The sequence below is a fragment of the Geotrypetes seraphini genome, chromosome 7 (genome assembly GCF_902459505.1).
Source record: "Geotrypetes seraphini chromosome 7, aGeoSer1.1, whole genome shotgun sequence".
NCBI lineage: Eukaryota > Metazoa > Chordata > Amphibia > Gymnophiona > Dermophiidae > Geotrypetes > Geotrypetes seraphini.
In genome coordinates, this window is record NC_047090.1 from 24,089,019 (window position 1) to 24,114,144 (window position 25,126).

The 25,126-nt window shown below is 39.9% G+C and overlaps 1 protein-coding gene across 1 annotated transcript in view; it reads left to right on the forward strand.

Annotated features, from left to right (window-relative positions):
- WASHC4 (WASH complex subunit 4) overlaps window positions 1-25,126 on the forward strand; it is a 220,004-nt gene that overhangs the window by 58,180 nt on the left and 136,698 nt on the right. Inside the window, 4 exon segments of the mRNA XM_033950810.1 lie at window positions 9,387-9,547; window positions 21,034-21,160; window positions 22,124-22,249; window positions 24,660-24,767. Coding sequence (XP_033806701.1) covers window positions 9,387-9,547; window positions 21,034-21,160; window positions 22,124-22,249; window positions 24,660-24,767 — 522 coding nt within the window.

The window sequence follows — 25,126 nt, forward strand, 5'->3', positions numbered from 1 at the left end:
GTTCAAACCCCGCACTGCTCCCTGTGACCCTGGGCAAGTCACTCAGTCCTCCACAGCCCCAGGTACGTTAGATAGATTGTGAGCCCACCGGGACAGATAGGGAAAATGCTTGAGTACCTGATTGTAAAAAACCGCTTAGATAACCTTGATAGGCGGTATATAAAATCCTAATAAAACTTGAAACTTGAAACTATAGGGATAAGATTATTCCTGGCATAATTCAGCACGACTGCACAATTCAGTATTTCTGCAGAATTCCACTTTTCCTACACAGAATTCCTCTTTGGTGATGTCTGCTTCATCAGGTCTTGGCTTCAGAAGCAGTTCCCACAAGCTGCCTGTCGCTAACCCAGAAGCCTCTCTAAGGCAGAGAAGAGGCTTCCAGGTTAGTGGCTGGCAGTGTGTGGAAGTCGCTGCTGAAGTTGTGACCTGCTGAAGCAAGCCTTACTAGGGAGAAGAGAGTACATGAGAGGAGAGGAAAGAAAGATGCTGGCACAGTGGGAGGGGAGGGGTGAGAGGAAGGAAAGATGCACAGGAGGAGGGGTGAGAGAAATACATGATGAGGGGAGAGGGTGAAATGCACATGATAATGGAGAGGGGGAAGAGAGAAATGGTGCATGGAAGGGGATAAAGAGGTTTCTACCTGGGCACAAGGCAGGGGGAGAGAGATGGTAGGAAGAAAGAAGGATCAGATGCTGGCTTTAAGGGTGGAGGAAAAAAGATGCTGAGAATGGTAGAATCCAGAGGGAATGGTGGCAAGGAATCGGATGAGAAGATCGATATTATGGAGGTAGAAATATGGTAATGGGGTATACTTTGAAGATGAAAAGGAGGGCTGAAGAAGGAATGAGATGTGGAATGGGAGAGAAGATGGAAATTTGATAGATACTCATAGCTAAAAAGTGAAAAATTGGAGGAGGGGGTAAAAAAAGAGGCAGAAAAGTGCTAAAAACAAATGGTCAGTATGTCAGAGGCAGGTGTAGTGAGGGAATAGACAGGAGAGAGGAGAAAAGACGAATGGATAGCAGCAGAAAAGAGAAACTGAACCAACATGATGGAAAAATAAAATATCCAGACAACAAAGGTAGAAGAGAAACATTTTAAATGTCTGAAATGTAATATGGATACTAATTAGCAAAAATATTATTTAAATTTTGCATAGAAATCTGCCAGGTATATAAGATGCATGTGCTCAGTCTCCTACATTTTGGTCTGTTGATACATTACCTCCTGTAGTCTACCTGGTGGCAAAAGGGAAATGCTGTAGGGGCAGTGTAGTTGTGCTCAGTCTTTTCCACTTTGCTGGCCTGGTAATGCTGTATCCGCTATGGCCTTTCTGAAAAGGTGGAAAAGGTTTGTGGCAGTCTGTTGCCCTGTTTTCTAGAGCAGTGTTCTTCAACCTTTTTACACCTATGTATCGGCGGAAAAAAAAATTATTTTGTGGACCAGCAAACTACTAGGACTGAAATTTTAAAAACCCGTTTCTGCCCCGTCTCCGCGAGCTCGGTCCTTGCAAACCATCTGATCCCATCCGCACAAGCCTCAGTTATGATTTTATATTGAATGTATTTTATTAAAGTATAAAAAGAAACAATATTCTTTACAATTGTCATTTTATAAATACAAATAATACAGAGCAAGGATCAACAAAACCCCTGTCTCTCCTCCCCTTCACATATATCCCCCTCTACTATCAAGAAAACTGAATAAGCCAAATTATTACAGAATGCTACACAGAAATATCATGCTAACAGAATACCGCAGTCACACATAGCAGGATTAGGGTTAGGGGAGTGCAACTAGGGCAGCTGCCCCCCTGGTCAGAGAGAGCCCTAAGCCACTGCCTGGACTTTGCAGCCCCCAGTTATGTCTAACACCAGCTCTAGCGAATATATATTTCAAATCTGATATATTCTAATCATAAAATAGAAATAAGATTATTTGTTTCTACCTTTTGTTTTCTCTGGTTTCTGCTTTCATCTTCTTTTCACTCTCTTCCTTCCAGCATCTGCCCTCTCTGTCTCTTCAATCCAGCATCTGCCCCTTCCATCTACTGTCTGACCTCTCCCCCTTCCATATGGTATTTGTCTTCTTTCTATGCCCCTCTCCCCTTTCCATCCAGCCTATGCCCCTCTCTCCTTTTTACATGATTCATTCTAGCTTCACTGTTCTCTTCATTTTTATCTCTCCTACACCAGATCTAGCATCTTTGTCCCTCTCAATTTCTCTGCTGATCCCCCTTCCCATCTCATTCCTGTCTCTCCCCTTCCCCTCCTCTAATCTCCCTGACAGCTGTTTCCTTCCTTTTTTCTTCTCCCTTCCCTCCTCCCCCTGTCCAGCAGTAACTCTCTTCCCTTCCCTTTCCCTCCTCCCCTCCAGCAGCATCTCTCCTTCTCCCTCCCTCCAGGTCCAGTAGCAGCTGTCCTTCTTTTTTTATTTTTATTTTTTTTTACCATGCCCAGCAGCTTTCCGGCCTCTAACAGTGGCTTTCTCCCCTCCCAGCAACTCTCCTTACTTGCCAGCACAGCGATTCAGGAAGGCAGCCTCGAGTCCTTTGTTGGGTCGCACCGCCTGTGAGAAAAGCGGAAGTTGCATCATCAGAGGCAGCCGCGACTCAGCAAAAGCCCCAAGGCTGCCTTCCTGAATCGCTGCGCTGGTAAGTAAGGAGAGCTGTTGGGAGGGGAGAAAGCACACTGTCGGAGGCTCCCCATGATCTCTCCGGCCCTGTGTGGACTACAGCTCGTCGATCTTGCCGGTCCTGCGCGGACCGGCAGTAAATTGGAGATGTTGATCTCGCCAGTCCTCTGCGGACCGGCAGGAATTTTCTGTGGACCAGCACCGGTTTGCGGACCGGCGGTTGAAGAACAGTGTTCTAGAGCACAGTTTTTCAACCGCCGGTCCGCGGACCGGTGCCGGTCCGCAGAAAATTTCTGCCGGTCCGCGCAGGGCCGGCGAGATCAAGTCGGCAGTTAAATTTCCTGCCGACTGCGGTTCCTGCTGATTAATGTTCCTCCCAGCCTCAGGCGATTAAGATAGGCTGCCAACGTCGGGGCCTTCCCTCTGTGAGTCTCGCCTGTTCAGAAACAGGAAGTTGAAACAAAATAGGTGGGACTCAGAGAGTAAAGGTCCCGACGTCGGCAGCGTGTCTTGATCGCCGCCCCTGCCGAGTTGCTGAAGAGGGCCGCGGGGAAATCGCGAGTAGAATGGAGAGAGCTGCAGATACAGGTGCAGGTGGAGGGAGATGTCAGCGTGTGCGAGCAAGATCCTGGGGAGCCTTCACAGTGGCTGTCTCCCCTCCCACCAGCTCCCCAATTTGCCAGGGCAGTGATTTACCGGCAACTTCCTGCAGGCAAGTACCAAAAGCTGCTGGAAGGGGAGGAAGCCACTGTAGGAGCCTGGGAAGGTCTGGAAAAGGGAGAGCTGTTACTGGACTTGAAGGGAGTTAGAAGGAGAGATGCTGCTGGGAGGGGAGGAGGGAAAGGGATGGGAAGAAAGTTAATGTTGGATAGAGGGAGGAGGGAAGGGAGAAGAAGGAGAGATGCTGCTGGGAGGGGAGGAGGGAAAGGGATGGGAAGAGAGTTGCTGTTGGATAGAGGGAGGAGGGAAGGGAGAAGAAGGAGATATGCTGAGAGGGGAGGAGGGAAAGGGATGGGAAGAGAGTTAATGTTGGATAGAGGGAGGAGGGAAGGGAGAAGAAGGAGAGATGCTGCTGGGAGGGAGGAGGGAAAGGCATGGGAAGAGAGTTAATGTTGGATAGAGGGAGGAGGGAAGGGAGAAGGAAAAAAAGGAAGGAGGGTAGGGAGAAAGAAAAAAGGAAAGAAACAGCTGGCAGGGAGATTACAGGAGGGGAAGGGGGTCAGGGTGGAATGGAGAGATCAGATGAGAGAAAGAGGAGAGAGAGGAATGAGAAAGTAGAGAGACATTGATGCTGGAAAGGGGGTCAGCAGAGAAATAAGAGAGGGATAAAGATGCTAGATCTGGTGTAAGAGAGATAAAAATGAAGAAGGCAGTGAAGCTGGAATGAATGATGTAAAAAGGAGAGAGGAGGATGGACAAGGAAGAGGGGCATAGAAAGAAGTCAGATACATATGGAAGGGGGAGAGGGCAGACATTGGATGGAACGGGAAGATGCTGGAAGGAAAAGAGTGAAAAGAAGATGAAAGCAGAAACCAGAGACAATAAAAGGTAGAAAAAAATAATTTTATTTCTATTTTGTCATTAGAATATATCAGATTTGAATTATATATCCTGCTAGAGACATAACTGGGGACTGCAGTATTCTGTTAGCATGATATTTCTATGTAGCATTCTATAATAACTTGGCTTGTTCAGTTTTCTTGATAGTAGAGGGGATATATGTGAAGGGGAGGGAGACAGGGGTTTTGTTGGTCTGTGCTCTGTATATTTGTATTTATAAAATCACAATTGTTCAGAATATTGTTTCTTTTTATACTTTAATAAAATACGTTCAATATAAAATCATAATTGCGGCTTGTGCAGATGGGATCAGATGGTTTGCGGGGACCAAGCTCGTGGAGATGTGGCGTAAACGGGGTTTTTAAATTTTAGTCCTAGTAGTTTGCCGGTCCACAAAATAATTCTTTTATTTCTGCCGGTCCACGGGTGTAAAAAGGTTGAAGAACACTGTTCTAGAGTATATCTTTGGGATCTAGGTCAGCCCTGTTGCTTTTACCATATTTCTGAAATGAAAAGGATACCTTATATACTCTAATATAAATCGACCTGAATATAAACCGAGGTAACCTTTTTAACCCCCCCAAAAGATGTAAAAAGATGGACTTATATAAACCGTGTGTGTGCTAATATTCAAGTGTCTTGCCTTGCCCTGCTAGGCACTGCACCCTGTTCCCCCTCCCTCACTGCTCTACATCCAGCCCCCCCTCCTTCCCCTGTCCTGTCAGTCTCTGTACTCTTTCCCCCCTCCGTCCCGATGCCTTGCAGGCCTCCACTGGTTCTGCCATAAGACCTGATGGTCCAGCGGTAGCTGGTTCAGGAGGGATTCCTCTTGCCTTCTGTCCTAGCCAATTCTAATTATTTTTATCTTCCTCCCACCTCTCCTGCATGCCTTTTGTATCCCTGGTGGTCCAGCGGTGAATCACGGCAGGAGCGACTTTCCTTTCCTGAAGAACCGCTTGCTTATTGGATGCTTTGAGTTCTCAGTCCTGTGAGGTCACACACCCCTAAACACCCTGCCACACCAATGGTACTGGTTCTCAAACCAAGGGTACTGGTGCAGCTGTTCAGGGAGCAACTTCATGAGCTCTTTAAGAGGGAGCTCGATGACATGTTTAAGTTGCATGCAACACCGCTGTCAATATCCACTCCCTCAGTACCGGCCCAGCCTCAGCATAGCACCTTGAGGCCACAGGGTACCGTATCAAGATCCTCATCGAGACGTCTGTCTACTTTGCACCAATCCACCCGTCGACATCGACATTCAACTTTGCAGTAACGCTATACATTGAAACATCGTTGCTTTGCATTGAGACACCGATGTTCATCTTCAAGGCATTGACATTCATCGAGATCTGGCTCTAGGCACCTTTGATCAAGATCGCATCGCTCCCATGTTTTGAGGGATAACAGAGCTTCTCATCGGTCCTCTTCTTCATCATCATTGGATCGGTACTGAGGCCATTGAAGAAAATTTTCTTGTCCAGCTCACCATTCGCCTCCTCATTTTGCTTCATATAGAGAATCAGTCAAATTATCAATGGGGAAAAAAAATTAATCATTATTTGTGATTGAGGGTGTACCAAACTGGTTGAATATCAAGAGTAAAGGTCACTCCTCTAAAAAGATTAACAACCTTGTGCACATAAGCATTAGACTTCTCATATATATAATTCAAAGGCTGAATATGCTCAGAGACATAGAGGCAAAAACAAGGGGTATTTACCTCAAGAATATCGCCTCACCACCCAGTCATCGCATATGCTTAAAGTGCCTTCAAACACCTTTAAGTGCTGTATATCACAGCCTAATCGTTTTCAAAAAATGTTCAATTAGAATGACAAGACACTTAGCTTTGTCAGAGAATCACCTGGAGTACCTGCGGCAGAATCTTAACCTTTCATGTCACCTCTCTGTCTGAGTGTGAGCCCACTCTATCTGCGCCAGAATCATTTGGTATACTATCAGATCCGTCACCTCCTCCTCCAAGACAGAGGACTGTTTTCACTAAATATATTAGACAGTTTGGAAAGGCCCTGCCTGTCAAGGTGGAAGCTGACATTGAGCCCAGGGTGGAGCTCTTGGATGCCTTAGATTATGATGAGTAAATATAAGAAATCTCTGGAATATAAACCCCCTCAGAAAAATAGTTAAAGACCCAATTCATTTTCTCACAAAACACTCACTCTTAACAAACTCACACTATTTCAATAAATAAAGCTAATCTTATCAAAACTAGCTTTATTTACTGAAGTAGTGTGAGTTTGTTAGAATGAGTGTTTTGTGAGAAAGTGAATTGGGTCTTTAACTATTTTTCTGAGGGGGTTTATATTCTGAGATTTCTTAAATTTACTGTTTAATCATCTTGGGTTAAAGATATATTTTTTGCCATCTGATAGTGATCTTAGATTATGTGGAGCCACCTAAGGAGCTTCTCAAGTTGCCCTCTTCTAGAATGAAACAAATGGCTATGCTCTCTAGACCTCAAAGAGGCTCACACACACACACATCTATGCATCCTGTTCACAGAAAGTTCTTGCGGTTCTGTGTAGCTCACCAGCACTTTCAGTCCATAGTCTGTTATTGAGGACGACATGGGGGAAGCACTGCTTGCCCTGGATCAGTGACATGGAATATTGCTACTCCTTGGGTTTTGGCCAGGTACTAGTGACCTGGAATGGCCACCATGAGAATGGGCTACTGGGCTTGATGAACCATTGGTCTGACCCAGTATGGCTATTCTTATGTTCAACCTGGCGTCTTCTCCAAGAGTATCCACCAAGTGTCTGGTGGATGTAGCAGCAGCTCTACGTACTTTCGGATTCCAAGTATTTTCATATCTAGATGATTGGCTAATAAAAGCTGCCTCACTTCAAAAAGAACTTTCAGCAACACAGTTGCAACTAGGGTTCAAAGTCAGTTTTCCAAAGTTTCTCTCAAACACTGCAATTCATAGGAGCCCTTCTCAATAATGTACATCTATGAGCTTTCCTTCCTCAACAAAGACAGGTCAGCCAGGCAGATGATGTGGATTGTGGATACCATGTGCCCCAACAGCCAAGCTACCCTTCTGGCAAGACTTCACCTCAGACTGGACCCTAGCATCTCAATGGTCTCAGGCTATCGACTCCTTCTCTCAAAAGATTAGTCATCTCATCTCTATGTCAGTCTCTTCATATGAAAAACCAGCCTGGTATTGTTAGAAGAATGTCTCTGAGCAACGAACCCCGTTTGGTGCATACCAATGATATGAGGGAGAGCCTTGACCAAGCATAAAGCCAATAACTTAGCCAGAAGTTTACCATCTACATTTATTAAAGAAATAGGCCTGTAATTTGAAACCAACATAGGATATTTATTTGGCTTCGGCAAAACTATAATTAAAGATTCTGCCATAGTACCTGTAATTCAACCTTTAACCAGTTGAGCCTGATATAATTTTAATAGATGTGGTAATAGGGTAATTTGGATTGATTTATAGAACTCTACAGTGAAACCATCACCACCTGGAGCGGATCCAACTCTAAGAGATTTCAACGCTGTTTGTAATTCTTTTAGCAATATAGGCTCCTCAAGACTTCCTTTTACATGCTTGGGAATTTTTGGTCCCTTGATTAACTTTAAAAATTCTAAACCTTCTAATTCCTTATTTGAATAAGGCTCGGAAGAATATAAAAGTTCAGGAATTGTTTTAAAATAGTTCCAATTTGAGAATGGGTATCCCCCTTCTCATCTTTGACTGCAACAATTTTTACCTTTCTTTCTTTGCTTTGAGATAATTTGCCAATAATCTTCCCGCTTTATTTGAGTTTCCATAATACAAGGCCTGCTGAAAAAACAAATCTTTCCTGACCAACTTCGAAGAAATCTCATTGTACTTACATTTAGCTTTTAATAGTGCCTGCAGTGTAACTTGTTCCCATTTTTCAGCCAATTTTAGCTCTAAAACTTTAATTTCTTGTTACAAATTAGAAAATTCCCTTGAAAGCATCCCACAAGGTTTCTAAGGAGATTTCCTCTGAGGCATTAATTTGGAAATATTCATTTTCAATTGAAATTCTTCAAGAAAGTTTGATTCTGCAAGCAATGTATTATTAAATCTCCACACAGGTCTAATACTATCTTGTTCAGCAAATTTAAACTCAATCCAAACTCCACCATGGTCTGACAAAATGATTGGGTCTTTGATGGATCTTGTTACCTGCTGAACTAATTGATCTGAAACAAAAATATAATCTATTCATGAAAATGATTTATGAACATGAGAGCAAAAAGAAAATTCCCATTCTTTAAAATGAAGGATCCGCCTTATATCTTTCAAACCACAAGATTGTACAAGATTTTCTAAACCTAATGACTTCATAACCTTACTAGGTTTTTTATCTATCAATGGATCCATAATAGCATTAAAATCCCCTGCCACTACTATATTAGAAGCAGCCAGTGGTAGAATCAACTTTTGCAGAGTTTTGAAAAATTCAATTTGATTCAGATTAGGGGCATATACTTTGAATAGCGCCAGTGTATTATTTCCCAAGCTCATATCCACATGTAACCATCTTCCTAATGGATCTGCAGCAACTAATTTAAACACAGCTGAACATTTCTTATGCACCAGAATTGCTACCCCAGCCTTCTTTCCTAATGGCCAATTCTCCCTCCATCTCACTTCAGTAAGCTACAGAGTCCCAAGTGAGAATATGCTGCCTGCGTGTCCTAGGATAAAGCACATTTACCTATTGTAACAGGTGCTATCCAGGGACAGCAGACAGATATTCTCGCATCCCTCCCACCTCCCCTGGTTGGCTTCTTAGCTTGCTTACGGAACTGAGGAACCGCGGGCCTACATTGGGTGGGAAGGCACTCGCACATGCGCAGTGCGGGCAGTAATGAAATTTCTTAAAACTTAAAGTGACAGTTCATTTTGAATGCTGTCCATACCAGGCTTCGTGGATGATGTCACCCACATGTGAGAATATCTGCCTGCTGTCTCCAGATAACATCTGTTAGGATAAGTAACTGTGCTTTACTTCACTGTAGTTTTTGTGAATAATAATAATAGCACTCTATTATACTTTCCTCTGGCTGTACTTCAAGAACCCTCTTACAAACCACACATTTCATTGTAAATGTTCAAGATGGTTGAGTTTGAGATTTGTTGTGACCAGTTTCTTTGTGTGTATACATTCTAGGTACCAGCCATTACTTTAACTGGCAATATCATTTGGTTCGCTGATAACTTTCTGCTGCAGAAGGTGCCTGCTTCTACCAAGCTGTTGGACAAGAAGAGCATTCAGGCGATCAAAACTCAACGTGAGAGCTTTTTGCAACAGAAGGCTCTATCTCTTACCAAGTAGGTTTTATGGATACTCGATGTTACCAGTAATGCAGCAATTATCAGACATGCATTCTGCTACATTCAACTGGTCAGATTTTGGGGATTTGTCATGAAGTTCTGTTTTGTCTCCATTATATACATATATTTTTTGTATACATATATTTTATAGAACTCCTGATAACTCAGCCAGCTGCAAGTATCTGCTAAAATCATGAACGATTCCTCCAGTCTGTCCAACAGTCACAATCCTTATTAATTCATAATTAAAGTAACAGTGAATGTGGTATAAAAATACTTGATCCTGATTTTTCTTTGCTATTTATGGGGCATAGACCATATAAGTCCACCTGGCACTGTCCTTGTGTTCCAACGACTGGAGTTTGCATCAAAGCCCACTCCAACATCCTAGTCTGTCTTGTCATATATGGGATCCAGACCTAGAAGTTTGCCTGGCACTGGCCTTAGTTCTTCACAGCCGAGTCGCCCTCTAATCAACACTCAATATATGAATACACATGCAGTCATATAAATTTTGTATTTCATACTATCCAATTTTCTAATTAGGGATCCATTTTTTCCCCATGATGGTACCAAAACCGGCTGGTAGTGACACTAGTGGAATCACTTCTTGATTAGTGAGCTTTGCAGTCTTTGGGTGTTTTTTTAGAATAGTTTTCTGGATGTCTGTGAGCCTATGCTGCAGTTTTGGTAACATGCCCAAGCCTGGTCTGCTTGCCTTAGATTGTGGCCTCAGTTTTACATATAACCCTTTGCAGTTTGTACTTAAGTTACCTCAGTTTCCTAGACGTGTTTCTCTTCTTCATTAATGGGGCTATTTCATGGTTGCTGCATTCAGCAGACATTAGGGGAACAGAGTTGTGAAATCCAACAGGATTTGGGAGAGATAGTGCATCATGTGGAAGTGGTTGAGCATGTTCAGGCATTAAATACTGTGAACACTAACACGCAGAGAGATTTGCTGGATTGCCTCACCCGAGTAGAAGATTTAGAAAACTGATCACACTGGAATAACATAAGGCTGCGAGGAATCCCGGACACTGAAGAGTTTCAAGATGCAGAACAGGTAGTGCAAAGCTTATATGCACATATTCTTGGAGGAGCTGACAAAGGTGATCTTGGTTCATTGGCAACCCCTAAGATTGACAGAGCACATCAGGTGTTGGGCCCCCAAAGGGGAGATTCTCCCAAGGATATCATCGCCTGTATGCATAATTTTCGGGAACAGGAGCAATTCTTAAAATCTGCGTGTGCTAAAGGCCCGATTCTCTGGAAGAACTGTAAGGTGGAGGTCTTCCAGGATCTCTCATCTATCATTTTACAACGCAGACGAGAGTTCCGCCCAGTGCTGACAGTATTGAAACAGCACTCCATCAAGTATCACTGGCTGTTTCCCTTGGGGCTTCTGCTCACCATTAATGGGACTCATAAGAAAGTTACCACCATCCAGGAGGTGTGGAAACTCTTGCGGAAGGAAGGGTTGGTGACATCTAATTCAGAGAAGCAGCGGCAGGTTACGGCGCCGAAGCTGGAGAAATATCGTTGGCAGGAGGTGCCTAAGAGCCTGCGCTCACCTGGTGTGAAGCAAGGGAAGGAGCGGAGAACCCAGGAGCTGGGAGATACTCGAGAAGACACCTGAAAGGACTCCTGTACCTATTGGGTTTACTTGGTTTCTATGATAGCTGATTGACTTAGTTTTTCTGCTGGGGAGTCATGGCTCTGTGTATGAGTATAAGTGCTGATGACTGTCGGGTGATAGGATATGGCATGGGGGTGTCTATTATTTGGTTGAGGGAGGATGGTGGGTTTTATGATTGTATGTATGGGGTGAGGGGGGTTCCTAGGTGTGTGGCTGAGTCAAGAAGGGTTGAGGGACGCCACACGAGGTCATGGAGGGAGGGGGGTGGGGTTGGATGGGTTTGGGGGGTGGGCAGTTATCCGGAGTCATGGGGGTGTTCAAACGGGGATGATGAAGGTTAAGGGGGATAATACAGTTCGCATTTGCAGTTTCAATGTTCATGGTTTGAATATACCTCGTAAGAGGCAATTGCTGTTCAGAGTTTAAACGATTGCATGGTGATGTGGGCTTTGTGCAAGAGACACTTTTTTTTTTTTGAAAACAGGGGAAAAGGTATTTTCTACAAAGGACTTTCTGTTGAAATGTTGGGCTTCCAGTCACAGAGAGCATAAGAAAGCAGGGGTGGGTATAGTATTTGCTCATCATTTGAAGGTGGAAACTGTTAAGGAGTGGAAAAATGAGGGGGGGAGGTGATTGATAAGGGTGGGGGTTATAGATGGACTTCCAGTGACCTTGGTGAACATATACGCTCCCAACAATAAACAGGGCCAATTCTTTGAGGAACTGCTCCCTAAGGTTTTGTTAGCTAAATCAGGGCACATTATAGTGGGAGGGGATTTTAACTTGGTTTCAGACCTTCGAGTAGATTCTATGGGGGTGGGGTTCAGTGAAGCAGGATAGGAAAAAATTCCATAACTTTTTGGAGGTCCTCAACGTAGAGGATGGGTGGCGGAGTAAACATTGGGGGGATCGGGAGTGTTCTTTTTTTCTCCGCTGTCCATAATACATATTCCCGTATAGACACATTGTGTCCTAAGAGTTGGGGGGGTATGCTTCTCCTCTGGTTCTCCTTCCTTCCCCTATCCAACATCTCTTTCTCTCTCTCCCTGCCTGAGTCCAACGTTCCACTCTGCCCTCTCCCCCTTCCCCCCCGAATGTGACATTTCTCCTTCCCTCCTTTCTGTCCTCCCTATCCATCTCGCCCTCTCCATGAGCCCTTTCTGCCTCTTCCACACTTCTGCCTCTTCGAGTGACATCCTTCCTTCCCACTCCCCAACCCATGTTCTCTCCCCATGCACCATTTCTCCCTCATCACTCTCGCTCCTCTTGTAAAAATTTTTCTTCCTTTCTTCTCCCCCCAATCCCACTCACAGCTAAAATACTCTCTCCCCATCTACCATTTCACCCTCTCCTCCAGTAGCATCTTTCCTTTCCCTCCTCTTTTACTATGTCCAGCAGCACCTCTTCTCCCTTCCATTTCCCTGCTCCATGTCCAGCAGCACCTCTTCCTCTCCCCATGTCCAGCAGTACCCCTTCTCTTTCCCTCCTCCCCTGCCAAGCAGTACTTCTCCTGTCTAGAAGCAGCTCAGTGTGCTTTTAACTTGGCCACAGAGCTTCCGCGAGGATTAATTTAGATGTGGTTTTCATCGGCTGCCTCGGGGCCTTTGCTAGGCCAGCCCATTACAATGGTGCGACTTCCTCTTTCGAAAGAGCCGCAGCACACTTGGAATCTCAGGAGGCACACTAGTGTGCCGTGGCACACAGTTTGCGATACATTGGTCTAGAAAGTGGCAGAAATTTCTGCACATTTGGGGCTGCTATTTGGAACTGGAGGAGGGTATTGAGGGGACCTCATAAATCCTTTCATAAGAACATAAGAACTGCAGCTGCTGGGTCAGACCAGTGGTCCATCATGCCCAGCAGTCCGCTCCCGCGGTGGCCCCCAGGTCAAAGACCAGCGCCCTAACTGAGACCAGCCCTACCTGCATACGTTCTAGTTCCACAGGAACTTGTCTAGCATTGTCTTGAATCCCTGGATGGTGTTTTCCCCTACGATAGCCTCCGGAAGAGCGTTCCAGTTTTCCACCACTCTCTGGGTGAAAAAGAACTTCCTTACATTTGTACGGAATCTATCCCCTTTTAACTTTAGAGAGTGCCCTCTTGTTCTCCCTACCTTGGAGAGGGTGAACAACCTGTCTTTATCACTGTCTTTTGTTGATCCTGCTTTTCTGATTTGGACACTTTCTTCTTTGTATGTGTTGTTTTGGGGGGGGGGAAGAGGGGACTGTTTACAGTTGTAAAACATGTGTGGAGTTCTGATCGTTTCTCATTCCTCGTGTATCTTTGTGGTGTACTTCACTGAAAATAAATAATTACAACCCCCTCCCCCTGCCCCCCTACAATCCAGGATGAAAATATTTTAGGCAGTCAGAATGCCAGCTGTTTGACATATTTGACCACAATCCACTTTTTAATAGCTATTTTTTTAGCACAGCCTGCAATTCAGAAGATTTGATTGTTTATATTATTAAAGCAATATAAAATTTGGTTTCATTTACATTGAAAGAGGCTGGACTTTCAGAAATCTCCCTCAGAGGTCCTGGTTCCAGGATAGCCTCTAGGATTCTTGAAATTCTTGTGTGTGGGGGGGGCGTGGCTTAGCGCGAGCACGGATGGAGGTGTGATCCTGAAGCTCCTCTCCATCGGGCAATGAAATAAAGAAAAAAATTTATTTTCCTTCAAAATAATTATATATAAATATATATACGGAAAGCTGAGTAAAAGATACAAAACAAAATCCTAAATAGCGATATTTGAAGAAGGGTATGTGCAGACAGGAGACGGAAAAACGGAAAGCCGTTTGAACTGACGGTTACATAGAACTGAATACAGTACCGAAGTATGTGTTTATATTCTGATCAAATATAATAAAAAAGCTGAGGGGAATCGGGAAAGTAGTCTGTGATTCCGGATGTTTGGAGAGGCTTGAAAGCAGCGCTGAGACGGAGAGACGAAAGTAAACGGAAAAAAAAAAAAAGGCTGAAGGGAATCGGTAAGCAGAGAGCTGTCAGTGTCAGCGTTTTCAATAGACTTTGAGATATATGTTAAATTGAGAAAAGTAAAGAATGAATATATTCTGACAAAATATAACTAAAGAAAAAAAAAAAAAAAAAAAGCCGAATTGCTATATTTAAAGCGGGATTTGTGCGGATGAGAGTTGGGAAGACATAGAACCGTTTGTGCTGACAGTTTATTGAAGTTTAAATGCAGCGCTGAAACCGCGTGATATACGTGATTGAACAGTTTGGCGAAATAGAGGAGAAAAGTTTATATTCTGAACAAATATAAACTGAAACATAAAAAGGAAGCTGTTAAAAGTCAGGAAAGTTGAGAACTGCCTGTATTTCAACTGATTTAAGAGACTTTACAGCTTAGCGCGAGCAGCAATACTGATACAGTTGAATGTGAAAAACCAAAAGGTGATCTGATCAAATATAGCCAAAAAAAAAAATATAACCTGAATTGCGGCAGTTGAAGTGGGATAAGTGCTGACAATAAAAGGGAAGACAGAAAACCATTTGTGATTTTGGCGGTTTCATTGAAATTGAATGCAGTGTTGAAACTAGCAAATTACAAGTGAAAGATCAGTATTGATTGGAAAAAATATAAAAAAGGAATTTGTGTTCTGACCAATTATATTGAAAAAAAAAATTATTCTTTGATAAAAAAGGGGATTTAAAAAAAAATTGAGAGAGAGGAGGACTTACATTTCTCTTAAAAATTGGGTGCCTTAGCACTGAAGACAAATAAATGTCAGCTTACTAATAAAAAACAAATACTGAATTCAATATCAATTTCCTCTTGCAAAGCTGCGATTGGGCTTGTGAGAGAGGAGACACGAAAAAAATATTCAACGGAACTCTAAAAAACTGAAACAGCAAGATATTGAGGAATTTGAAAGACGCTGAGAAAAAACAGAAGAAAATTGCTTAAAGCTGATCAAAATAGAAAAAATAACTCTAATAAAGGGTTGCTCTCCTTAATCAGAGCTGCGATTGGGCTTGTAAGAGGAGAGGAAAAAGTTCCCCTACAACATTGAAAAAGTGAAAGTGAGAAAAGAATTTTCAAAATAACATAGGTAAAGGAAAAGAAAAGAACTTAAAAAGAAAACTTTCTAATTCAAAGATATAACAAAATCTTGGAAGAAAAGAGATTAAAAACCTAAGAATACCAAATATAAAAGATTTAAATACAAGAAATAATAATAACCAAGGAAAAGTGAACAATAAAATGGCAAGTACCAGACAAAACAAAAATGAGACAGGTACATCTGCAAAAAGACAGAAACAAGAACAAATAACACCAAGCAAGATACCACTTCCTATCGAAGAATCAGACACATTAAGCAAAGCTGAAGTCATGGAAGAATTAAAACAAATCAAACAAATGCTGAAAGAAACTATTACTAATATGTCTGATATGAAAGAAGAAATTTTAAATATACATAGACAAATGGAAGTTAACAACAAAAGAACAACTGAATTAGAATCAAAAATAGAAATTATAGAATGTGAATCAAAAAGATGTAAAAACGACAACCTGGAATTAAACAAATTAAAAGATCAACTGGAGGATTACGAGAATAGAGGAAGAAGAAAGAACATCAAACTCTTTGGAATACAAGAAAATCTAGAGGGGAAAAATACTATCCTTTTCCTTGAAAATTTAATTCCAAAAATTCTACAATTAGACTTGAAACAAACAATTGAAATCGAAAGGGCACATAGAATCCCAATAAAAAATTCAGAAAATAAAAACAGACCAAGACCAATCATTTTCAAAATGTTGAGATACCAGCAAGCACTAGAGATACTAAATGCTGCAAAAAAAGATAAAAACTTAAACTATAAAGGATCAAGATTATGGTTTTTACCAGATTTCGCCAAAAACACAGCATCTAAAAGGAAAAGACTACTAGATATGAGACCACTACTCAAAGAAAAAGGATTTAAATATGGACTATACTATCCAGCGAAAATGAGAGTGTCATCTGGAGACAAGTCGTTATATTTTGAGGATCCCGAAAAACTAAAAGAGTTTCTATCTAAACCAGAACCTATGATATATTAACAAAATATATTAAAAAGGTTTTGAAGACTCTATGAAAAATTAGGAAATACAACATATCGAAATATTGAAGAAATGGAGGAAAACAATACAAAGAAAAGACAATAATAATTATATGAAAGAAAGAACAGAATATATGAAAATTATTAAATAATACACTGCATACAAGTTTAAAATAATTATATGTTGAAATCAAAACACTAAGGAAATACAAATTAACACATTGTTAAATGGAAAATGATACATTAATAAAATGTTATGGAAAATGATTAAATAAATATAAAAGATCAATATAGATAGATAGAAGGGAAATTTGTTTAAACAATTGAATATTGATTGCCTGGAATGGGGAGAATGTTAGGATTATATTTCCAATGTGTATCCTTAAGCAGCCAATGTATTGGGTGGGAAAGGGAGGGATAAGAAGAATATTTATTAGAATAATTAAGGGAGATACATTAGGGTTTAATATGTGTGTCATGAAGAAAATTTTTTGGTTATTAAATATGAAAGAGGAGAGGAAGAATAAGATAATGAAAAGTATTAAAATATATAATGTCTTTTAAAATATATTCTATTAATGTCAATGGCCTGAATCATGTAATTAAAAGGGAAAAAATATTAACATATTTAAAAAAACAAAATGCAGATATTTACTGTCTGCAAGAGACCCATCTTAATATGAAGGAATCACAAAAATTATCAGGTGGATGGATAAAAGAATGTTTTTTTGCTCCAGCAGTGGGTAAAAAAGCAGGGGTTGCAATCCTTATAAATAAAAAATGTATGGCCAATATAAAGATAAAAAATTCAGATCCACATGGAAGATGGATACATATCGATATAAGTATGGGAAATGATACCCTGACGTTATTTAATATATATGCCCCTAATTCGAATCAATCAGAATTTTTCAAAAAGCTACAAAATATGTTATTACCACTGGCTGCCTCTAATTTAGTGGTGGCTGGAGATTTTAATGCTGTAATGGATCCATTATTGGATAAAAAACCAGGTAAAAATATTAAATCTTTAGGTTTAGATAATTTAGTTCGATCATGTGATTTGAAAGATATATGGCGTATTCTTCATTTTAATGATCAGGAGTATTCATTTTGTTCACAGGTTCATAAATCATTTTCAAGAATAGATTATATTTTTGTTTCAACAAATAAAGTGCAACAAGTGAGTAAAGCCTCCATTGATCCTATTATCATTTCGGATCATGCAGGAATATGGATAGAATTACAATTAGATCAATTAGAAAATAATAGACCTCTTTGGAGATTTGATAATGCATTGCTTGTAGATGACAAATTTTTGGAAAATTTTAAAACACAAATTAATGAATTCTTTCAAATAAATTTAGTGGAAGATACATCTATAGAAAATGTATGGGATGCATTTAAAGCAACTATGAGGGGTAATATCATATCATATTCAGCTTTTATTAGGAAACAAATTAAAAAACAACATATAGAATTAGAAAAAGAAATAAAAATATTAGAAGCTAAATTGATAAGCAAATGGGAATATGAAGTTTTGCAAGCTCTTTTGAAAGTAAAAGGTAAATATAACGAATTAACTTCAAAAATGATAAGAAAAGATTTGTTTTCCAAGCAAACAATGTATTATGGAAATTCTAATAAGGCGGGAAAATTATTAGCAAATTATCTTAAGGCAAAAAAAAGGAGAACTAATATTAATGGAATTAAAGATGATAATGGTATAATAACAAATCAAACAAATATAATATTAAAACAATTTTTAAATTTTTATAAGGATCTATATTCTTCTGAACCTTATTTGGAGAAACAAAAAGATGGAAAAAAATTTTTAGATCTAATAAATGGACCTAAGATTCCTGATCATATAAAACGAAGTTTAGAAGAGCCTATATCATTAAAAGAATTAGAAACAGCATTGAGATCTCTTAGAGTTGGATCCGCTCCAGGTGGTGATGGTTACACAGTAGAATTTTATAAAACATTTCAAAATATCCTCTCCCCACAATTATTAAAATTATATCAGACACAACTTATAAAAGGTAATATAAAAGGTACTATGGCTGAATCAATAATAATTGTTTTGCCTAAGCCAAATAAAGATCCTACTTTGGTTTCGAACTACAGGCCTATATCTTTGATAAACGTTGATAATAAACTTTTGGCGAAAATTTTGGCTTTGAGATTGGCCAAAGCTCTCCCACATATTATAGATATGCATCAAACGGGTTTCGTTGCTAAAAGACATTCCTCCAATAACTCTAGACTATTATTTCACATGCTAAACTTGTCAAAAAAAATGGATGAACCGGCATTTACAGTTTCATTAGATGCCGAGAAAGCATTTGATAGGGTAGAATGGAATTTTATGTATCAGGCTTTAGAATGGTTTGGTATAGGTTCTGGATTTATACAAATGGTAAAAACATTGTATAGCTTCCCGATTGCAAGATTAAATATTAATAATAAGATATCTGATGGTTTTCAATTGCAGAGGGGAGTTAGACAAGGTTGTCCTTTATCTCCTTTGTTATTTGATATTGTATTAGAACCCTTATTGTTAGCAATACAGCAAACGAAGGAGATACAAGGAATTCCATATTCAGATATGGAATATAAAATTTCGGCTTATGCTGACGATATTTTGCTTTATTTGAGAAATCCAGAATCTACCTTATCTTCTTTATTGAAATTAATTGATAAGTTTGGCAAATTTTCAGGTTATAAAATTAATTGGAATAAATCTGAAATTATACCCTTGAATGTTCACTGTGTAAAAGGATTATTAGATACTTTTCCATTCATATGGAAAGAAGAAGGATTTAAATATCTAGGCATTCAAGTTAAAAAAACAATTGAAGATACTGTAAAAGAAAATGAAAAATATGTATTAAAAAAAGTAACGGAGTTATGTGAACAATGGAACCCACTACATATATCTTGGTGGGGGAGAGTTCAAACTATTAAAATGATGATCTTGCCTGTGGTTTGCTACCAAATGAGTATGATACCTATTTATTTTCAGGGGTCCTTTTATAAGAATATTAATAGAATTTTAACAAAATTTCTTTGGCTTGGTAAAACATCTAGAATAGCTTTAGTAACCTTACAAAAATCAATTAAGGAGGGAGGGGTAAATTTTCCAAATTTCTATAGGTACCATCAAGCCTATATTCTACGTCAGGGTATGTATTGGATCCTCCCAGAACTTATGGATAATGCACCAGATTGGTTATATTTGGAATGGCGCCTTATGTTTCCCCTAAATTTAGTACATTTACCAAGTATTAATATACCCAAAAGATACAGAGAAAATAAAATAATAATGGATACTTGGAAAACATTGAGATTTATTGATAAATTAACACCCAACCCAATATATAAATCAACTAATCAATCCATATGGATAAACTCCAAGATCAAAATTGGCGGAGCTCAAATCCTGTGGAAGAACTGGATTATTGCAGGAATTAGATCTCTAGATGATATTATTTCAGAAGGTAAACTGCTGGATTTTTCACAATTGCAACATAGATTTGGTCTTAATAAAACACAAAGTTTTAAATGGTTGCAATTGAAGCAGGCCATTCAGGTTGGGTTCCCTGAATGGAAATCATTAAACAATCAATATAGTTTAAAGTTCTTATGCTTTAGAGCAGACTTCCTAGGACATCAAGCCGCATTGTGGTATAAATTAATATCTGGATATTTGAATAAAAAACCAAAAAACGGTCTAAGAGACATTTGGAGCATTGAGATTGGACATCAAATTAATGCATCTCAATGGCCACTAATTTGGTCTTGGAGAATGGGATGTACAGTGTCAGCGTCTATGAGACAAACATGGTTCTTTTTATTACATAGAGCTTTTTGGACCCCTACTCGTTTACAAAAACTAGATAGTTCTAAATCTAATAGATGCTGGCACTGTAATCTAGAACCAGGGACATTAGATCATTTATTATATCATTGTCCTTATATTAAAATATTTTGGAATTCAATTTGGCCACAAATTAATAAATTAATGGAAAATCATATTGCAATATCATATGATACAATTTTATTTGGAACAATGATGAGAAAAAAAAGTCAAATTTCACCAGAAAATAATAAACTTTTATTAATTATGACAGGGGTTGCCATTCAACATATAACTAACAATTGGAAAAATTACAACAACCTAAATTATACATTTTGGTGGAATACAATATGCCATGTTTTTAAAATGGAAAGAACAATATCAATACAAAAGGGGACATATAATAAATTTATAAAAATATGGGGGCCATTGACAAAATACTATAATGATTAAATAATAGAATACTTTTTCTTCTTTTCTTCTTTTAGAGATCTTCTTATGACACACATATAGGGAGGGTAAGAAAAACAATTTAGATATAATATATTATAATATATGATACAAAATGTAACAAATGATTAAGGGATAATAGAAGGGTGGGGGGAGGGAAAATGAATAAAATTTATCTAGAATATATTGCAATAGACATAAATATGATATTGAATAATTATCATTTGTATTCAAACATGTTATATACTTTTACAAAATTTGAAAATATTATATTAAAGTGGTGAAGGGGTGGGGGGAGGGTGAAGGGGAAAATCAAATTCAGACAAATATTGTGATAGATATAAAAGTGATAACATGCATGTATCAAATATATTTTATTATTATGTACACTTTTTATGAAATTTGAAAATAAAAATATAATGGAAAAAAAAGAAATTCTTGTGTGTGCTTTATCCTTTCTTAGAGATGTGCAGTCATACTATGTTCTTGTTTGCTCATGGATGATGAAGATGGAATCAATCTTTTCCAAGGAACAGTGCATGGATAAATTTGCAGAAGATCTCACCAACAGATGCAATATTTTTGTACAGGTAATATTTCCAAGAAACAAGATCACTGGTGCCATTTTCTGCTCTTGCTTCTTGCTCAGAGCTAATATAAACGAGAGAGAGAGAGAAACACTGAAATAATACAAATTAAATATGTTGCAGTTGATAATCTGCAGTTACCTAGACAAATCTGTGATTTTAAAAAAAAAATTCTGCTTGATTAAAAACATGAATAATTATCTGAAAGGGATGCCTTGGACATTCCAGGGGTGTGGAGCAATTCAACTTAGCTTGGTAATGGGGTGAGGTTTGCTAAGGTCTGGTAAAGTATTGCATTTTACTTTAGCTTACTTTTACCATGAGAGTTAAACCTCAGTACCAGGGTTCAGTAACTTCATGGGTAAATGAATAATAGTATTTGTATTCTACTTCAGGAGCTACTGGTTTTCTTCTTGGAATGATTGGCCTGCTGACATGCAGCCCAATGCCCTTGGGAGCCTTCCTTAAAGGGTCTGATGCATAAAATTAATATCCCTCCTCCCTCCAACCCACCTTTTCTTGAAGACACCTGTGGAGCTACCTTTGTAATCCCTGGTGTTTAGTGTTGCAGGGTAGAAATTATCTCATTTTGTCCAATGTTAGACCTACTCTTGAAAAAGCATTGGCTCTAAATGGTTTAAAATGTGATAAGTTAATTTTGGTAAATAATTCAGGTCATTCTAAATACACTCCTGTTTTGTTTTGTTTTCTTTGATTCTACTGTTGTCTCAATGACATTTTCTGATCTTTATCCACTTGCTTATTTCCCTATGCTCTTGTTTACCTTTTTTGTTTTAGGTCAAACATAAAATTTCAGTCTGTAGAATTGTTCAGCTACATTTTTCCAAAACATTTTCACTGATGCTAGGTAATAAATATAAAACCATCATGGTATTTTGCAGTAAATAGGAGCCTCTGTATCTGTCAATCTTACTGATTTTTTTTTTTTCTGTGGATACTCTGCAGGGTTATGTTTATGCATGTGGCCTCAGTAACATCATTAAAACAACAATGAACTTGCACATGTCGCTGCAGAAACCGATGACAAAAACATCTGTGAAAGCTTTGTGCAGACTTGTTGAACTTCTCAAGGTAAGTTTATTGTAAAGAGATGCAAAAGATTATTTAGAAGAATTACAAACTTTGGATTGATCAAAAGCTAAAATCTTCTTTATTAATTAGTAGTCTAATGTACCATGGTTTGCTCTTTTATCCCTTAGTGAGTGTAGGAAACAGATTCTTAGGAACATAGCTAATTATGCAATTTAATGTCACCATTTTATTTTGCATTCAAATCAGAAACATCTGGAATATAATACTGAACAGGACCATCAGAATAGTGAGTTTATCGGTACTACATTAATTCTTTCTATGTGTGTTTTCGTGCTCAAACTCTCAGTCCCATAATATATTTACATTTTTTTGAATGCACATAAAACCATTTCTTGTACAATCCTACTTTATTCCAGGACCAGTGAGTTGTTTACCTCCTCCTGTCAGGGATCTGTAGAAAGCCTCAAACATTTGAAGCTTTTACCCTCTCCCTCTCACACCTTACCACTGAGCGTGCTTCTTTGAACTCCAGTCTAAATTCCTACAGGCCAGGCTGTACGAGCTTATCTTTTCTGCTCATGTTTCTTTTTGCGGTGGCTTCGCTCTGGGTTCAGATTGCAGGTCTTTCATGTAAGGGCCTTCTTGCTTTGAGGGACTCATTGGATGCACATCAGGATGTGGTATGTTTTCTGTGGGCGCGGTTCGGCTGCAGCCTCCTTTGCACCTTTCCTGTCCAAGATGGAATCTAAATCTGGTTCTGTGCTTTCTGACTCGTCCACCATATGAGCCTTTGGAGCAGGCATCTTTGATGGATCTCACAGTCAAGAAGGTCTTCCTTGTGGCTATCACTTCAGCCCAGAGAGTTTCTGAGCTTCAGGCTCTTTCCTGCAGGGATCCCTTCCTGCGTATTACAGATTCCGCGGTGATGCTGCGTACTGTTCTTCCTTCCGAAGGTGGTTAACACTTTCCATGTGAATCAGGTAGTCCGGCTTCCTACATTTGCTTCCCCTGGTTTGAAGGAGCAGGACCGGGTGTCATGGTCCCTAGATGTGCATGGGCTTTTGTTACGGTATTTGAAAGTTACCAACGAGTTTCGTCTCTCTGACCACCTGTTTGTCCTGACGGGTCCTGCCCACAAAGATAGGCCGGTCTTTAAGGCTACCATTGCCAGGTGGATTCGCTAGGCCATTTCAGCGGCTTACGTGGTGGCTGGAAGAAGACCCCTCCTTAGGGATGTGGGCTCATTCGACGAGAGGAGTGTCCTCCTCTTGGGTAGTCATCTGCTGTGTCTCTGGATGAGATTTGTAGGGCTGCTACGTGGCCCTCCTTAGAAACATAGAAACATAGAAATAGACGGCAGATAAGGGCCACGGCCCATCTAGTCTGCCCACCCCAATGACCCTCCCCTACTTTTCTCTGTGAATAGATCCCACGTGTCTATCCCATTTGGCCTTAAAATCAGGCACGCTGCTGGCCTCAATAACCTGAAGTGGAAGACTATTCCAGCGATCAACCACCCTTTCAGTGAAAAAGAATTTCCTGGTGTCCCCGTGCAGTTTCCCACCCCTGATTTTACACGGATGCCCCCTTGTTGCCGCGGGACCCTTGAAAAAGAAGATATCTTCTTCCACCTCGATGCGGCCCGTAAGATACTTGAACCTCTCGATCATGTCACCCCTCTCTCTGCGTTCCTCGAGTAAGTACAGGAACGCAGAGAGAGGGGTGACATGATCGAGACATTCAAGTATCTCACGGGCCGCATCGAGGTGGAAGAAGATATCTTCTTTTTCAAGGGTCCCGCAAACTTTCATCCGGTTTTACATGATCGATGTGACACACTGTGCAGCGGTTCACTTCCTCTTCTTGCTGCAGGAACTTAGCTCCGGAGGGGAAAAGAGTGAGTAGAGCTGCTGCTGCCCATGCCTTCGCTGATTTCTGTGGGGGGTGAGATTTTTTTGTGCAAATTCTGCATGTGTAGATTTGTGCCAGGAGTAACTTCAAAACTTTTTAGTGTTCTTATCCTGTATTCTTCTCAGTGGTGCCGTCCCCCCACCCCTATCCGCTTCCCAGCTCCCTCCTGCTGCGCGCGCCCTTTCGCTTCCCCCATATCTCTTTAACATTCACGGTGTGAGCAGCAACCCCAGTCTACTGCTCACCAGCTCTTCCTCTGACATCACTTCCTAGGAGTGTGTTCAGAAAGGGGCAGGGAAGGAAGGGGGCGGAGAGGAGAATGGATGCTGGTGCCCCCACCAAGAGGGCGCCTAGGGTGGACCGCCCCCCCCCCCTTACCAGGCCACTAATTTTTCTTTTCCTTTTTCAATGACATCAAACTAGTAAGGATGAGGGAGGTATTTTAATGTATGCAGTAATCTATTAATGCTAAGCAAAGTATTGGTGTTTTGTTTATTTTACTTTAGAATTAACTAGTGTGGTTTTGGAATCCTTGTAGGCAATAGAACATACGTTCCACAGGAAAAGTATGGTCATGGCAGACTCTGTTTCTCATATTACCCAGCATCTGCAGTACCAAGCCCTGAATGCTATTGCTGTTGCCAAGGTAAGAAATTCTGCTGGATTAGTGAGTTAATCTGTATTCTTGGAAGATTTCCTGCTCCACCAGTGCAAATGTTTTTACCCTTAGTAACTTTACATCTTCTCTTTTTTTTTAATAAATCTTTATTCGTTTTCAAAAATTACAACAAGTGTACAATAATCCATCAGAAATATATTAATTAATCACTTGACAATCTTATTTGTAATCTTCCAATACCTAAATATAAAAGAATCCCACCCCTCCCTCCCATATACTAATAATTAACAATTATCAATTCTTATCATTCATACTCCCACCCTCCCTCTATCTTTTCCAATACTGAGGTGTTTAAGATGTCTGATCATTAGAATAAATAATCAATG